This window comes from Zingiber officinale, chromosome 9B (assembly GCF_018446385.1).
Source record: "Zingiber officinale cultivar Zhangliang chromosome 9B, Zo_v1.1, whole genome shotgun sequence".
Taxonomy (NCBI): Eukaryota; Viridiplantae; Streptophyta; class Magnoliopsida; order Zingiberales; family Zingiberaceae; genus Zingiber; species Zingiber officinale.
This window is the reverse complement of record NC_056003.1, coordinates 119,737,001-119,755,714: the sequence shown is the minus strand read 5'-3', so window position 1 is coordinate 119,755,714 and position 18,714 is coordinate 119,737,001. Positions and strand designations below refer to the sequence as shown.

The window sequence follows — 18,714 nt, the reverse complement described above, 5'->3', positions numbered from 1 at the left end:
ATCCAGATGGGTCAAGGTTGACCAGACATCTGGTGAGAGTCCAAGTAGGTCATAGGGATTGACCGGATACTTGGCACATGGAAGAAAAGTCCAAGTAGGTCAGAGGGATTGACCGGATACTTGGCAAGAAGAGAAAAGTCCAAGTGGGTCAAAGGGATTGACCAGACACTTGGTGAGAGAGTCCTAGCTGGTCAAGGGTGACCGGATGCTAGGTCTTATGTACCAACAAGTCATGATTGACTAGATGTTGGTTTTGGCTTGAGGCGTGGTTTGATCCAGCAGGTTTGGATTGATCCGTGGATTGATCCAGCAGGTTTGGATTGATCCGTGGATTGATCCAGCAGGTTTGGATTGATCCGTGGATCGATTCAGCAGGTTTGAATCGATCCGTGGATCGATTCAGCAGATCTGAATCGATCCACCGATCGATCCGGTGAGTCCCCGCGAACAGAACCCCTTTGGATCGATCCGTGGATCGATCCAGAGGTCCCAATCGATCCGTGGATCGATTGGGACGCTGCTGCTTCGCGCGATAAGCGCTGGATCGATCCGTGGATCGATCCAGAAGTTTTTCCAGAGCACAGAGGCGCTCTGGATCGATCCGTGGATCGATCCAAAGCCTCCCCGATCGATTGGGAGCATTCCAATCGATCGGGATTCGACCGTTAGCGTCGATTTAAGCCGCAGGCGTTCATTTCCTTCGGCAGAACTTCACCGATTCATTCCAGATCTCTCGCCAACTCCTCCACAGCGCTCTCAAAGATCAGATCGCCAGTTCTTGAAGGATCTTGGAAGCTTTCCAAGTCAAGAGGCGGATCAAAGGCAAGAAGAGAAGCTAGGGTTAGGGTTTTCTGTACTCATTGTAAGCTTTGCGCTTGTATTTTGTTTCCCTTTCCTTTCTTCTTGTACTGAGAGTCTTGTAGGGCTTCTCCGCCCTCGGTAGTTACCGAAAAGGAGTGTTTTCATAGTGGAGGGTGCGTGCGTGGTGTGGATCCTTGGACTAGTCACCTCTTGTGAGGTGGATACCAAGTAAACCAACCGTGTTAGCGTTGTGTGATTTGTTTCTGTATTTTCCGCTGCATATCCTTCAAGAAACAAGCAACGAAGCACAACGAGCGAGCGACGAGCTATTCACCCCCCCCCCCTCTAGCTACTTTTGGTCCTAACACTGTTTTATTGGTAAAAAAAAGATTCATCATGGAGAATGTGTGTTGCTTATAGAGCATTAAATAAGGTTACAATTTTAGATAAGTACCTTATTCATGTGGTAGATGAATTGCTTGATGAGTTATTTGGAGCTATGATTTTTTCAAAAATTGACTTGAAATTGGGTATCATTAGATTAGAGTAGAGGAAGACATTCATAAGACTGCATTTAGCACTCACAATGGACATCATGAGTTCTTAGTTATGCCTTTTGGGCTCACTAATGCTCCTGTAACCTTTCAAGTAGCAATGAATGATTTATTTAGACTATTCTTTTGTAACGAGCAATGAGAGCATGTTTAAGTTTTTTCCAAGTTAGATTAACTTTGGTCTCCTTAAGAAGACTAAACCAATGAATGCTGGAGCCTTCCATACTTACATGTGCCAACTTGATTTATGGACTTTGAAATAAATTTCAGCCTTAGTAATCCATGTGGATTCCAACCGTCAAACATTTGTAATTCTACTTTCTTAATAGACATCCTTACTCCTCCAATTGATCACCTTGATGTTCTTGAGGCTCAGATTGAGATGACTGATCAACAAAAATGGATGCCCCCTTCAATGGTGTTGCTTTAACCCTTGTTCCTAATTGATTGCTGATCTCTTGTAAAAGAGAACCATGTTGTTCTACTTCAGACATCAATGCTGCATAATACCTCTGATATCTTCCTTACTTCTTGCGTCGCCACCCTCTCTTCCAAAACATTAGCCCCATCTGACATCTTTGATATTCCTTCTAAGCATACAACCCCTCTTACATCCGGTAGGTCGGACCAATGTTAGAGTCCCAAAATCAGAATAAAGGAACACACAAAATTATTAGGGTTAACATAAACAATTCAACAAGAAATAGAGAATCTTTCTCCACCGGTACAACTCTCTCTTTCGACAATAATTCCTAGATCCCTTCCCCACTAACTTCCCACCAACTTATAACCACACACATACTTTAAAACATGAAAACATAACTGCCATAGAGAAATAATTGACTCTACAATATAAACTGCCTACTATGTATTAATGTTGGTTTGCCTCTTTTTGTGTTTTAGCCCTCTTGGAATATACAATCCATGTTTTGGCCAGATGATCCAGCATGTTTCCCTCATAACCCAGGTTCACATCTGGAACTGAGTTTCATTTAGATTCCCTACTATATCCTCATCTATATCATTATTATTTAAATGAAGTTTATCCTATTTTATCGTTGCTATTAAATCTTCTTTGGTGTTCTTCCTATGTTAATGTGCATATTGTTGGCGCAGCGGCGGCCAATCAGAGGGCGCAACGTCTGTAAAAGAAAATTAAAACCTTTCTCTTTTTCCAACTAAGATTAGTAGCACATATCATAATAATTATAATCTCAAAAATGAACAATTAATAAAAAGAAGAGATAAACAGATTTGACTTGGTTACAACTTAGGTGGTTATTAATCCAAGACGGTTGTAAAGCCCTACTAGAAAAATCTCCTTCTTTGTAGGCGGAGAAGTCTCTTACACTCTTTGAAAAGTTTAGAAAAGACTAGGAAATGATTATAGCAGTTGTTCTATTTCCTAACTCTAGGAGTCTTTTTATAGCTCCTGGAAATCCCATCCTAAGCTTGAGGGCGCCTCTAAGGTGGATGGAGGGCGCTTCCAGCAAGGCAGCAGCGGATAAGGCTTTATCCACTGCTAATGGTAATTTGACTGGCCGAAGGCGCCTTCTATAGCCTTGGAAGGCGCCTTCGCACTGTTCATCGTAGGCGCCTTCCAGTCATGTAAGGCGCGGAGGCACCTTTAACATCCTTTGAAGGCGCCTCCAGCAGCACTTACAGCTAGATAATAAAAATATTGGTGCATTTCCCTTTGTTGTCCGATGCCAATTTAGATAATATGCATTGTAACATGTGAAGTTCTAATCTACTCCTCTCCCTTAAATGTTTTTATTGCTGAAATTCTCAACTCTTGTCACTTCCTACGACTGTGCAGGCATTTTGATGCTATGATCTCCTTATTATTACAATTATAATATTTGTATGTTATGATATGCCACTTGAGAGTTGGGATTACAGCTAGGTTCTTATATTTTCCTAGAATTTTCAATTTTAGTTTGTATCATAAGATGTTAGTTCCAAGATGAGTAGTGCCAATTGGTTTTCTAAAGGCGGTGCCATGTACAGTTAGTGCATAAATGAAGGAACCTTGGCAAGGTTAGCAACGTGCCGCTGGCATGGGTGCTAGTTCTAGTGGTTATATTTAGCATGAACTACAGGTAGAGGAGAACTAGCTGACGATAGCAGAAGATATCCGACGTGGAGGAGAACTAGGTGGAAGAGGAGGAGGATTGCATACTCTTGAAAGTGTCACAGAATAATCAGTAGCCTTACTATGCCTTATATTGTTGTGGCAATTTTACCTTATGGAGACTCTGGTTCTTGCCGCAACATCTTAGCAACCATAGAACTTAATGTCTTTATAATAAGTGTGGTGGTTATGGTGATGAGAGGTAAAGTGTCGAAGAAAAGAAACGGAGGGTGGTGTTTCCTAAGAGAGAGAAATTTAGGGTTTTACTAGCAGGTGAAGAGGAAGAAATGTAAGTGTTTTGGTGGTGATGGAGGTAAAAGATGCCATGCTGCCATATCAAAGTTGCAGCCTCTCCGTAAAATGATTGTAGAAGAATGGCGGTAATTCTGTAGTGTCTTAATATCATATTGTTATTGCTAAGAGAGCACAATATATATGCATACATAACCATGAATCACTGTTGCTTGAGAGACTTGTAATTGTAAGCGTAGCCATCCAACCAATGTCAAAGCACTCAAACCATATAGCACTGAGCTGAAACCATTCATGGTTGCCGATATTGAGACAGTTATGATTAATAATGTTCATAAGCCTTATGCAGCTGGTCTCATTATGGTTCGTCTGGGTGAAGAGATCAATAATTATATTATGATTGATACCTACTTTAGTGAAGACTACTCTGTAATAGTGGATTCCTTTGAAAACTCAACATAATACCCTATAACTAAAACAATCAACATGTGATTAACTATAATAACCATGGCTTGAATCTTGTATGGTGTTGGGTGGCATGGTTGAAACATATTGTGCCGATAAATTATTGAATTTTAATACTAGTCTCTATTTGACACAAACAATATCTCATATTCTCATGTGTCATTGTGGTAATCATGTCAATGAGTATCGTGTCATGCCAACACTTGGCACGTCCATGGATAACACGGGCTAAGATGAATTCAGATGATGATGATTTTGTGTCCATACAAGATATGTTAAAACTGAATTATTTCAAATGGAATATAAAATTTGAACTGAAATATATAGTTGCCTTATCTATTTCTTTTTCTTCATTTTTTTTCCCTTCCAACTCCAATTCTCCACTGGTAAAGCTCCTTGTATGTTACATAGACTTCACTTTAAACATTAGAGATTTGCTTTGCCTGGGAATTGCATGAGGGTACACTATCTATTGGTCTACATATCTTTCTGTTGGGTGATTTCTCTTACAATTTTCTGCTCTTTGTTTGTTGCATTAATAGTGGAAGATATAAGTTAATTTTTTCCTTTCAATTGTGTTATGATTATTGCACTTCATTCCTTGTATCTAATTTTCTTTCTACTTAGATGTGGAGCAAGGAAGAAACAGATCAGCTATTTGATCTTTGCAAACGGTTTGATCTTCGCTTCATCATTATAGCAGATAGGTTTTCATTCCCTCAGACTCGGAGTGTTGAAGAACTTAAGAATCGCTACTATTCTGGTAGTTCTTTTCACAAGTAAATTCTTTTTACTAGTTATGTTGATATTGTGCAACTTTTCTATGTGATGAGTCCTTATGACAGCTTACTGACTTAAAGACTATCATGCTTATTTTGATTGTTCACTCAAAATTATAATTATGATTTTCATATTTTAGAGTCTTGTCTCTTGTTATTCTATAAAAGAATTTGAAGATGAGACGTCATTTATTAGACAACAAAGTTAATTCCCAAGTTAATCATGTTGGATGCCAAGAACATAGATAGTGGGGGTAAGTGTAAGAACAATACTAGCATACTGTAGCATAGAATATTTTAAAAGAGCTCTTCTATTTAGTTTTGTAACTGTAGAGTCCAGGTTGTCTGATGCCTACATAGTCTATCAGTTGACACCTGCTGGCTTGCTAATATGATTTCCTTTTCATCTCACCTAGTAATCCTGCACACTTTTTTATGTATCTTTTCTTAGCCTTCTAATTCCTTAACCCATTGTCTATTTGTACAAGTATAACAACTTTTTCTTCTTAAACTAAGACACATAACAATCACAAACTCTAGAACCTCTCTCTAGTTTCATCTAATATATAATATATCTTTATCAACTTATTGAATAGTATGATAAATTATTTAAACTACTACTTCAGATCCATGTCCATTTCCAATTTTACAACTCAGCTTTCTTGCAGTATTTCTGAACTTGCATTATATTGCTACTGACAAAAGTAAATTTCAGATCATATTGTACTTATGTCGAGGCAACTTAGTAACATTGATGGAAGCATAGTTGGAAATCTTGTTTCAAGTTAGAATTTGGATCCCCAACTAGAACTGGATAATTTGGTGTTGTACTATAGCACTCTGAGGTTGGAGACATCAAGGAAAAGAAAGAGAGAAGGCAGAAGGAGAAGGGAACAAGGAAAGGAGAAGGAAGCATACTACTTTCTTCTCTATTTTAGGATGCCGCAGTTAAGCTAAGAGAAGGTGAATATTAACGAGGAGATCGTGGGATGTAAAGGAGGAGAAGATCACGCTTTCGAACTCTCATTTGACATCGGGGGACCTTGCCATTGCTTACATGATCTTCCATACACCGTGGAAGTTGGAACGTGAAGAAGCTTTACAGAAGTTGAAACATGCACGCGAGCTCATTGATGCCTTTAAACTGTGGAACCCTTGATGATCCTTGTTGACGTCGCAAGATGCTCACACAACCTTGCCGACATTGAGAACCCATGCATAATGTTAGCTCGTTGTGATAACATTTCTCGATTATCGTCTCAAGAATGTTTTGATGTTGGGTAAATTCTTTCCTTGCTGACTGACTCAATTCAAATGGATCAAATGGTAAAACAAAGGTTTTGTAGTTCGTCTAGTTAATTCATGTGAATTATGGCAATCAAACATTCATACACAATTTAAGCAATCTAGTGAACTCATTTAAGTTGACTACACACTTTAGTTGAGATGTTATCTTGTTCCAGTATTGCATGCATAATTTCTTTTGAATAACAAATTATATTTTTTTACCTAGCCACTTGGTGGAGATTGATGAAGGGAGGCTTGGTGCAACTGTAAAGTTGTTGCTATGTGACCTAGATGTCACGGGTTTCCATCTTGTAAACAACCTCTTGTAAAGTAGGATAAGCTTGCTTACAATAGACTCTTCCTGGGACTTTGCATTTGCAGGAGCTTCGTATATTGGGCTGCCTTTTTTTACTTAGTAGAGACTGATTTATACTTTAAATGGCTAGTGACATGTGACAATAGATATGTATACTCCCAACTCGAGGGAGTGTTAGGAGTAAATGAGTTTAGTCCAAAATTACTAGTTACCAATACTAATGCTTGTCACAGGGATTAAAATCATGATATGTACTGCCAAAATAGGTGACATATACCATTCTGCTGGTTTGCTAAGGTCGAAATTTAGTGTCAAAACAACGACACTAATTATGATAATTGGATTGATGCCTAAGGATCACAATGGGATGGGATTACAAGACCAATAAAAAGGTCTTGACAGAGATAGAGCTCAACCAAGGAGGAAATCCATTTGAGGTTGGCCAAGTTTTGAAATTCCTGTATATCTGCTGATTTTAGTTTTAGCCTAAAATTTATCTAGGCATTATCATGCCAATACAGTGTGGGTCGGGTCTGGCCACCCAAGTTTTAGGTCTGATTGAGATTTAATATAATTGGAATTTTTATGATGTGTAGGTATGTATTTAATTTGAATTAAACAGGAGCTAAACCTAAAGTAGGTTATTGTATAAGTATATGCCAGCTGAATTGAGTTATTGTATATGAAGATATATAGCATACCTACTAATTAATACTTGTTGAATTTCTCAAGCTCCTCACCCTTACTCTTCCCCGCTTGAATGGAAGGAGAGCAACCTGTCATCCGATGCAAAATTGGTTCATGAGAATGGTTGCTAAATGCCTATATTGTCAGTCTGCATATCTGGATTGAACTTTGTCACTTGAAAACAAGCTCACACAAAACCTCTAATATGTCTTTTCCTTTGTCCCTTTGTCACAAACCCTCATCTCAAGCTTTCCAACTGCCTCTGCCTTTAGCCCCCCTTCTCACCCAATGTGTGATCAGTTTTGTCTGATACAAACTGAGACAATTGTCACTTGATGCAGGCACTATATGGTTGGTGTCAGAGCAATTCAAAGAAATGAGTACTTTTCTTCTATATATGTACACACACACACACACAAGGTTTGTAAATCTCAACAAAAAAACAAACAGGTATGTTGAAGGACATTAAATGGACATATGGTTAATTATATGAAATAGTCGATTGTAAATCAGCTGATAATAATTTACTTTTCTAGTGAGGCTATCTCCTTCTAGAGGCTCTTCTTTATTTTGCTGTCTCTTTCAAATATCATTTGAGAAAGGATGGACAGAGATCAAATCCTTATGCACTTTGGAGATACTTTAAATTGTTTAGTGTAGCCAAAACTTTTACCATCTGAGAATTTTTCTAATCTTCCATGTTTTTTTTTGAATGTTTAGGTGCTTGTATAGTATGATGGCTGCAATATCTTTTTCTACACACATATATATTCATATGTATATATTTTGATTGTTAGCACATGTGAATTGCAGTGACTCGAGCACTGTTGCTTGCTAGGGCACCTTCTTCTACTGATGTTTCTGGACATCCAATTGTTAAGGTATAATGACTACCTCTTGATTGCTAGTTTTACATATGCTTCCTATGTGTTCATGCATAAGATTTGCATTTTACATGCAGTGAAGTTATAATGATTCCATTTATGCAAATTTAACACTGAACCAAGCTTGTTAGGATGGAGATCCTACCGTCCTAAACAAGGTTTAAAATCTTGACTCGTGCCGAGGTTTTTGTCCTAGATTGAAACAATACGGTTTCGGTATCATATCGTGCCGTGCCGATATAATTTTGTATCGGTATTTTTTTATTTATATATAGTAATTATTAGATAAATATGTTTATTGTGTAAAATTTAAAAATAAGTTATATATTTGTTTTACATTAAGTTCTCCATTATTGAATAACTTAATATTGTTAGAAAAAATAATTAAATATAGTTTTTTAACATAAAATTGATACATCATAATATGTAAGTTTAATAATACTAAATGGTGTGACGTGAATCTAATGAAAATATTGATTTTTGTAATATTCTACTTAGGTCAACTCTATAGTTCTCCAAACCTTAGATTAAATAATCATAATTATATAAATTAATACAAAAATATTATTTTATATATAATAATTATATAGATTAACTGTTTATTTATTTAATTAATTATTAATTTAAATAATATATATTTAGAATGACAGTTCCATATATATATATATATATTTTAAAAGAATGCTATATAATTGAAAACTTTCTCAAATTATACCTACAATGAAAAAATATTTTCTAAGTAGATGTCAATCATTAAAATGTTTAATGGAATGAGAATGCATTCTAGTTGAAATATAGTTGAGAATGAGATCTTTGCTAGGATTTTAAGTTTCTAGTCAGGTTAGATCTTTTGTTGGTTCAACCATATATCTCATCAAATTGAGCTCGAGCTCCAGATTAAGCCAAAATTTAAGTTAAATGAAAACTAAATGTTTTCATTAATTAACAATTTAATACAACTTCTTGCAATGTAGAGTAAAGCTTCGTATAATAAAACCAAATGTGATTCGACCCTTAGGCCCTACACTAGCAGTAGTTTCGTACACCGAGCTATCTATTTTCTTAAAATTTTTAATACAACCTCAAAATCAACAATTAATTACATACTTAAATAATTTTTTTTATATAATAATAATAATAATTAAGTAAATTAAGATATTACAGAGGCTATCAAGGAAAATTTGAATATGCCTACCTATGTCGAATGGAGACTTGTTGCAATTTATCTTAAAGGAAGTTATACCATATTCGGTTCCACTAGATAAAGACAACTTATGGGGCTATCTTATCATCACTTAATCCAAAAGTAGTCTTAGTGTGCTCATCTTTGCTATTTAAGATTTGACGCAAGATGCTTTATTAAAATCACTTGATTCTAATAGAGGCTCAAGGCCTTCACATGATAATTACTCACCAAAGGCATTCTGTTATCAAAGGAAGATTCAACATGCTAGCTTCTAGGTCTGTAAATGAATCAAACGTTTATCGGTAGGTGTTTAGGTTGGTAAGAGATTGTTCATGTTCATTTAATATACACAAGCTTGAACAAGTTTTGGAACAACAACAACCCAGCCTTATCCACTTGGTGGGGTTGGCTATATGGATCCTTTTATGCCATTGGGCTTTATCTCTCACTATGTCATCATCTATACTTAAATAAATTTTATCTTATTTTATTATTGCTAACCAAGTTTTTTTGGTCTTATTTGATGTGTGTGTTTGACATAGTTTCACATCGCCTAGCTGGAACGTTTATTAGTTGTCTAAATACATGCTCATACCATCTTAAACGTCTCTTGGAGTTTTTCTTCAATAGATGCAACTCCGACTTTCTTTCTAATGTTCTCATTTCTTATTCTGTCAATCTTTGTATACTCATACATCCACCTTAATATCCTCATCTCAGCAATTCTTATCTTATGCTTATGTGCTCGAGTCATAGCCCAACACTCTGCTCCATATAACATAACAGGTTTAATTATGGTTTTGTATAACTTTTCTTTAAGTTTTAGATACTTTACGATCACAATATTTGTTGTTTTCCAACCTATGGTGTGAGAACTCTTGCCTATTTACTACTACATCTAAGTTCTCATAGAGATATGACAATCCTAGTCGTTATGTTACAGTCGTCCCTGTAATGTGAACTCTTACATATTTAATACTACACTCAAGTTTTAGAGATGTAGCGGTCCTTGTCAAGACGTTATAGTCGGACTTTGCAGCGCATTTTTTCTGTGCAACAATCTAGCATTAGTACAATAGTTTAATGGATGTATTCATTGAACATTTGCCATAGTTTAATGTTGGCTGACAACCTAACGCAACCTTCATCTTTTATCCAGGCTTGAGACCGGCCATGACAGGTTTGTCATGAGCAGAGTTAACAAGCTTGGTCAAAGATTGGTAATTAATGAACAAGCTTCGTGTTCATCTCGTTAATCATATTCATTAATAAAACACTTATCAAACTTGTAAATAAACAAAAATTGAAATATTAAGTTCACTAATCAACCAAAGAAGGTTAAAAATGTAAAAGTTATAAAATCAAGCTCCAAATTAAGAGTTCAATAACATCTAAATGAACCAAGCTCAAGCAAAACTCAAGTTTATAAAAAAAAATGTCAAGCATGAACAACAGTTTCAACAATTTGGTTTATTTTAAGCTTAGTTCGACATGGCTGGTTCATTTTATGCTTAGCTTGGCATGAGTTGGCTTGATTTAGTTACCTTATCAAAAAAAAGCTTGAATAACACAACTTGCCTACTTGGACTCATTTACAATCCTACTAGCCTCTTCTCATTGAAGAGTTGACTCACGATATCAAAGGAACTTTGTCATGTCTGTGACGACTTGGTGAATACTTAGTACAAAATAACATGGGAACGAAAGCCTTGGCATGCTTGTCTTTCTTGGGGAATCAAGACAAGCCACTCTTTTGCAATAATCAAAGAGAATTTTAGAGTGGCAATAACGCAAGTTATCATGAAGAAAATAAGGAAAAAAGAGATTTGCGAAACTTATTCTAGTCCAACCTTGAGGACAAGGTTTTAATTCAAATAATTCCTTTAAACTAGAATTATCTCTTTTTTTGGAAAAAGTTATAGGGACTAATTCCAGTTACCTATCAAGTTACTCCTTATATTTTTTCTAGAATTAATTATTTTATTGTAGATATATAGATATAAACTAAAGGTTGAAATGGAGAAGAGCATCGGTTGTTTTATGTGACCGTAAAGTACCCTATAAAACTTAAAGGAAAATTCGATAAAACCGCAGTTAGATCTGTTATGTTATATATAGTTGAATGTTGCACTATGACTAAGCATATGAATATAATATGAGAGTTACAGAGATGAGGATGTTAAGGTGGATGTGTGGACGTACGAGAATGGACAGAATAAGAAATGAGAGCATTAAAGTGAAAATTGCATCTATTAAGAGAAAACAAACACGTTTAAGATGGTACGAGCATGTACTTAGATAGTACAAGCATGTACTTAGCTGCCCAATAAATGCTCCAGTTAGGCGATGTGAAACTACGACAAACATGCATATCAAACGAGGAAGAGGAAGACCAAAAAAGACTTAGATAGTAATAATAAAATAAGATAAAATTTATTTAAGTATAGATGATAATACAGTAGGAGATGTAGGCATGTAGCTCAATGGCGTAAAAGGATCCATAGAGCCGATCTCACCTAGTGGGATAATGTTTGGTTGTTGTTGTTGTTGTAGATATATAGATATAAACAAATTTTGGAATAAAATAGCCTATGAATTTATGGAGGTCTATGCCCTTGAAGGGATCAATCACTTTTCTCCTCTTTTTTTCCGGTTCTCCATTATGTAGGACTTTTGTTCTTATCATCTTGCATGCAAACATGGTTCTCCATTTCATTGACATTCTTTGAGGTAGTCACTTTATGTATCAACAGGTGGATATTTAAACTCACATATGGGGCATAAAAGTTTAATGTCGCATTGATCATGTGGTAGACATTCCCAAAAAGTAGGATCTGATATGTTTCAATAGGTTTGTGATTTGTTTCTGCTTTGGTGCTCACATTTAGGAACCTTACAATATGACACATGAAGTTGAGCGGAAACGTGCACTGTCTGCAGTGCTTTCTCAAACAAGACAGCAAGAGCAGAAAGAGGCAGAGGTATTATTGTTGCATCACGTTGCTCATTTATGAGCCTATGTTTCAAATTCTGATTTATTTCTTACCATTTTAGATCCTCGCTGAAGCTAAACAAATAATGGAGTCACGCATGGCTAGTAAAGTGAATATGACCCTTGTGAGTTTATATTAACCCAGTCATTTCTTAATGGGTTCGGTCAAAATGCAGCATAGCTATCATGTAATAATTTTAGTACTGCAAATTTCTGAAGCTTAATACTGTTTTAAGGTCGTACAAAGAGAACTTTTGCCTCAAAGGAACATATATATATAGTTTGGTTGTAGATTTACCATTTCTTTCTGCATATTAAATAAAATAGATGCACTTAGATTAGAGTTTCATACAGAGTGCAGAAGTTGAATTGCCGGATAACCAAATAGGTAATGAAGGTGCAGAGGCTGCTGCTCATGATGAATCCGCATTGCCATCGCCTAACATTCATCTGTCATCTTCAGCTGCTACACCACCAATAGCCACAGTAGAATGTACCTCAACTCCAGCTTCACTTCGCATGGTAGATTTACTATTTTTTTGTTTTTTTTTAATTGGTCATTTACTAATTTTTGCATTTCTTCCACTCTGTTTGTTGACTCTGATTCCTCAGATAAGTTTGATTCTCATACAAAGAATTTGTCTAGTGCTTTTTCTAGTCATGCATTCTATAGATAACAAAATATGTGGTCAAAGAAGACAACTGTCATATCTTGGTGATTTCTCACAACTAGTCAGTAATTATAAATTCTTGTGTATTTTTCCAGGTTGGCTTGGATGGGTATTGTTTTGAAGGTTACTTGTTATATCCAGTTACATGCGAGATTCTCTAATTATCTCTGACAGTTCTCATGTTATGTACCATATTTGTAAAATAAGCATGCTTCTTGATTTGTCAAACAGCAATTTTTTGTTGTTACTACAAAAAGTCTTCAGTTTGCTTTATTTCCTGTAAGTGATGCTAAGTAGTTGATTCATGATTGCCTTATTGAAACAAAGTCTCCTTTGCCACAAATATTTTTATGCTGCACAACCAATGTGGTACATTGTTAGTAGATTTTTTTCTCCTCGTCATTAAACATAAGCTTGCTAGCTATGAGCAAGGTTTGTATTTCTTTCTTTTGTTGTGTACTGATAAAGTCCGTGCTTGAAGTAGATAGAAGGCTAATCATGTGATAACATAGAAAAGGTGAATTAATACTTCAAAGTGATTGGTCTCTACCTGATAACAGGTAGTACAGGGGTAGCATTACTTTTAATCTTAAACTGAACTCTTAATTTCACTTATGGATCCTTGTCTTTTTCGTGCTATGATTATCATTGTCTCATCGTCTAACCTGATATGAGGTTGGCTAATTTTTTATACTTTCTATAAACCTAAATAAATCTGATTTGGAATTGGTACGAATAGTCTTGTTCAATTCAAATCTGTATCATGTGTTAAATTTGATTAGGCATACATTTTTTTCATAAGGTTAAAATTCTTAGCAAATGGCACAATCGATATTTTCTTAACACTCCTATCTGTGGGCGTTGGGATTACAACAAACTGACTGAACTTCAACACTCGGACTAGTTTAATTGAGGTTATATTCTATATTTATTTAAATGGGCATGATTCAAACATACATTTTCTGCATGTTAAGTCTGGTTGGGCGAGCACTATGATCTAAAAGCTTGAGCCATTAAGAAAGGGTATATTCTTCTCTTAAGTCTTAACAATAGTAAAATTCATACTTTTAGTCTGTCCTAATTCATCATTTATATTCTCTCGACTTTATTCTTTTGCTTCTACATTTGCTCTTTGACAGATGCATGCCAATTCAATATGCATCATATCAACAAAGAACAAAACAACAATAATCATGACAGAGTTCATTCTTGGCTTTTTCCCCTTTCTCTTCTTATTGTCGGTTGTGTATCATTCGAAATGTAAGGATAAGATCAGAGGAAGAATTTATTAGCAAAAAATAAAGATTCATTTAAATATAGATGAGGATACAGTAGGGGATCAAATCCAATGGTAGAGGAGGATTCATGTAGCCGACTTCACTTAGTATGATAAAAACTTGGTTGTTGTTGTTATCTTTATTAGCACATGGAGCTATTGCACACACTGCAGTCTTCTGTCTTGTGTTTCGTTATTTGCATAGATCTCAGTTCACTCGTAACCGTATAGTGCATTTGATGTAGTTACTTAAACTGTTCAAAACCAACAGATTATCTATCTTTTTCGATTGATTAGAAAATCAGAGTACCAATATCATTAAATATAATTTTTAAATTCTTGCTAGATATTCCAATTTAAATTGTTAATTTTTTTATTGGAAATTGTTCCCAGTTTATTTGATGGACAACGTCCTTTCATAGTATTTTCTATTGCTTTGAAGTTATCTCAACTAATCCCTCTTTTTTTTCAGCTTCGTGTATATTTGAGAACACACGCGCTTGACCAGATGGTGCAAGCTGCAAATTCAACTGCAGGCTTGAGGACCATCAAAAGGGTTGATCAGACACTCCAAGATCTAGGGGTTTGTTTGTTTTCCTCGATCTGTCCCAATAATAACAAATAATTGAAAATTTCTTTTGTTTTTGTATTCTTTTTTATGTCTGACCAGACATGAAATAAACTTTAGTATTCTTATTAATCTTCCTTTGTAGGTTCATCTGAAACCAAAGGTTCCAACTAAATCAGTATGTGCAGAACACCTTGAATTGAGAAAAGAGATACTAACACTGCTCAATCTACAAAAACAGGTACATTATGCTATTTTACCAATTCCAGTCAAAGTTAGATTGTTATAACAGTCTGTGCTGAAGTTTTCCTATGGGAGATATATGATTGATGCAACATCTAGAGCAACTCAACTCTTCCCAAGAGGGAATTTAAGATTATTAATATTGAAGAGCAATTAGGTTCAATATGATTATATATAAAAAAAGATGATATGATGATACAGTTGTAATTAACCCTTTTTCATCATTCTTCTTTAAACTACTCTTGATGTTGCATCTTCATATGATATAAAGTGATATCATCTTTAGTAATTAATGACTGCCATTCAAACAACTAGCTTCTTGTTTTTGATTATTACTATTATTATTGTTGTATAAAATAGCTGCAAAATAGAGAGGCTGAAGCTACTGCAAACCGAGACAATACATATGCTGAAGCATCAAGCACTCCTAAGGTAATTGTTGGTCTTCTATGATCACATATTGAACACACAAAAACATTTTTGATTCCCTTGATGTTACCTCTAGTGTCTGTGTTTACATCTTGACTGTTTTAAATGTTAATGTTAAAGCGTGCTTATCGTGGGGATGCTGAACGAACTATTGTCCCTGATTCTCTTGGTTTCGGAGGTAGGTGAAAGGAAGAAACAGTTAGTTTGGTTTCATATTATAAAAGAATATGGTGCTCTAAATATGTACTTCCTGTTTTTGCAGGTGATAGAGTTAGCAAACGTGACCACAAAAGGAAGGTCAGTTATTCCACTTGTGCTACTTTTGGGTTAATTAAATTGTTCATGCATAAACTATTCCAAACTTTCAATTTGATATAATACACATTTTTTTGCCTCCAATCAGATACATAAAACAAAAAAATTGGAAGATTAATTGAAACACTAATTAAGTTTTGTTTACTACAAAAATCCATTGTTTTCTATTAATTTTGATCGAATCAAATCGAAGTAAAAATTGTAAGCACCATAAACTCACACTAGTCGTGATGTCTTATAACAACTGTTGTAAAAGGTCTAATGACTCGTCTTAAGATGATTTAAAGATTATTCAAGATTAAATTAGTAAAATTGATAGGAGAGCCTTGATAAAGATACCAAACAAAATTGTAGACAAATAAAATAAAGTGAATGGAGAAAATCCTTTCTCAAGACTTTGTATAAAAGGCCTTCCATATCCTAAATAACATGTAAATTCGAAGCAATCAAATACCTATTTGTATTTTCTTTAATTCTCAAAGGATGATAAACATGAACATCTCGTTTAAAGAAATATTCTCTACACAGAGCAGTCTATACCAATATCAAAACACTAAACACATGGTAAAATAAGTACATTATGCGTAGAATCAAAGTCGGTTTCCAGCACATCAAGGTGTCCAAGCAACTTTATATTCTATCACCAGACTTCGCATGTAAATCCAGTGGCTAAGAAAAATGTCAAGTAAATGAAAATTACTAATAAATAGGAATAATGTGCATGAATGCAATCTTATTTAAGAGGTGAAGAATTAACAAAAGGTATACACAGTACGTTTCAATAAAGTGCAGAGCAATGTATACTAATATCATAACACTAAACATATGGTAAAATAAGCACATTATGCGTAGAATCAAAGTCGGTTTCCAGCACATCAAGGTGTCTAAGCAACTTTATATTCTATCACCAGACTTCACATGTAAATCTAGAGGCTAAGAAAAATGTCAAGTAAATGCAAATTACTGATAAATAGGAATAATGTGCATGAATATAATCTTATTTAACAGGTGAGAATTAACAAAAGTTATATATTTTACATTTGGCTTATATATATTATTTGAGCATATCACTTATCGGTTAACACACTTTGATTTGTATTAATATTAACACATTTGTGTATTTGTCTTAAAGCAACTATATCTATCTTGAATTCATTAGTTTATGGAACCTATGCCACCATTTAATGAATGTTGTTCAAGTTTAATCATGTATTAAAAGATAGTTTTAAATTTTAAGGTACAACAAATAAACCAACAATTAATAATGGAATAGAAACAATATTAAACATGGAAGGTGAAACACTTTGAAAGACAAGTCCACCACCAACACAACACCTACCGAAGGAAGATTCCAAATGCTCACATGGTCAATGTGTTCCTCCTGGCTGAATTTCTACATAAACAAATGTAAGAATAACTAATCCATAATAAGGGTGCTACATTTAGGAATCCTATACCCAATAACCTGCATTTAAAGAGTAAATATTCTTAAATGAATGACCAACTCTCAAATCACTCAATTTAACAAAGCCAAGTCTGATATCATCACTATTCTCATTCCAGATTAGGAATTTTAGACATGGAAACAAAAGATGAGGTTCCATTGATGCAGTACACCTCTCCAATCTATGCAAATAACAAATCTTAGGTCTAAGAATCTATAATCATTCATCAACACAACGGAGGGAAATGCTTGGCAAGTTCTTACTATTTGGCGAAAGGTCAGCTGACTCCGCCTGAAAGTAAATCCATGATCTTTGATGAAATAAGTCATGCAATGGAAATAAAATGTTCTACAAAGGAGTTTTCATTAAGTTAGGTTTCAACCATAGCCTACCATCACATTTTTATCAAGGTTAAGTCGACATAAGATCTAAAATCTCAATCAGATTACTCATAAGGTATTCACCTTTGTATTGAAAGGTGGAAATGGTGTCCACGGTTCAAATATTTTTCGAGCCTGTTCAAAAAGCTCGTGAACCGGCTTGATGCGTTTCATGTCTAGCCTGATATGGTCTCCACGGTTCATTTACCGAATTAATAATTGGGTGGAACGAATTGGCTAAGAATATACTTTTATTGGAAAAATTCTTGTGCTCCTAGCCTTTTCTATCATCTAGTTTTAGAAGGTTACAGCTATTGATCATACTAATCCCTTTATAAACAGAATATCTCAACTCCTAAATGCTGTACTTATCTGCGATGTCTTTAAAGGTTCCTGGAAGATTCATGGATGCGCCACCATCACCACCACAATCTAAACGGCCTAGGAAATTGAAGTCTTCCGATGGATAATGTGCAAGGAAAAACCATGTACCAGAAAACAAAGGGTAGGCATTGTCATTGGGAAGATTGCAGATTATCCAACAAACCAACGAAACATTTGATTGTGTTACCTTGATCTGTGATTTTCTGAACTTGGCTTTTGATTTCACCGTGCCTCTAAGTAGTCTGTGTGACTTAGACAAGGATGAAGGATCCATACTTTTGAACCTTTGTCTTTGCAAGTGTAGTAAGATTGATTCTGAAACTCAACTCTGTATAATTTGTCAAATTAACTGTGATAAAAATTACTGGATGGTTTATGTAAAAGATGTCTTGTTATAAATGTGGATGAGCTCTGGTTTGTGGATTCATCTCTGGATGCTCCCTTGCTCTCACTTACCAGCTGAATCAATACATGCAATTATAAGCTTTAAAAAAAAACACTAGGTACAAGGTGTGCACTATGATGTTATGGTGCCTGATTCATTGTCTGTGTCATATTTTCACGACTGAGACGATTCAGGGCATCTTTTAGGTGCCTCCGAGTCGTCTCAGTTGAGAAAACAGGCACACTCTTATAGATATCCGGGCGGGTGCCATATAGATATAT

General features: G+C 35.1%; 1 protein-coding gene across 1 annotated transcript in view; it reads left to right on the top strand.

Annotated features, from left to right (window-relative positions):
• Positions 1-18,447, top strand: part of LOC122023524 (SWR1-complex protein 4-like) — a 38,571-nt gene extending 20,124 nt beyond the window's left edge. The window contains exons 7-17 of the mRNA XM_042581655.1: positions 4,834-4,969; positions 8,089-8,156; positions 12,234-12,326; positions 12,400-12,462; positions 12,692-12,859; positions 14,757-14,867; positions 14,998-15,093; positions 15,456-15,527; positions 15,645-15,702; positions 15,787-15,821; positions 18,054-18,447. Of these exons, the coding sequence (XP_042437589.1) occupies positions 4,834-4,969; positions 8,089-8,156; positions 12,234-12,326; positions 12,400-12,462; positions 12,692-12,859; positions 14,757-14,867; positions 14,998-15,093; positions 15,456-15,527; positions 15,645-15,702; positions 15,787-15,821; positions 18,054-18,134 (981 nt within the window). The 3' untranslated portion in view covers positions 18,135-18,447. The remainder of the gene's footprint in view (positions 1-4,833; positions 4,970-8,088; positions 8,157-12,233; positions 12,327-12,399; positions 12,463-12,691; positions 12,860-14,756; positions 14,868-14,997; positions 15,094-15,455; positions 15,528-15,644; positions 15,703-15,786; positions 15,822-18,053) is intronic.
• The last annotated feature ends 267 nt before the right edge of the window (positions 18,448-18,714 follow it).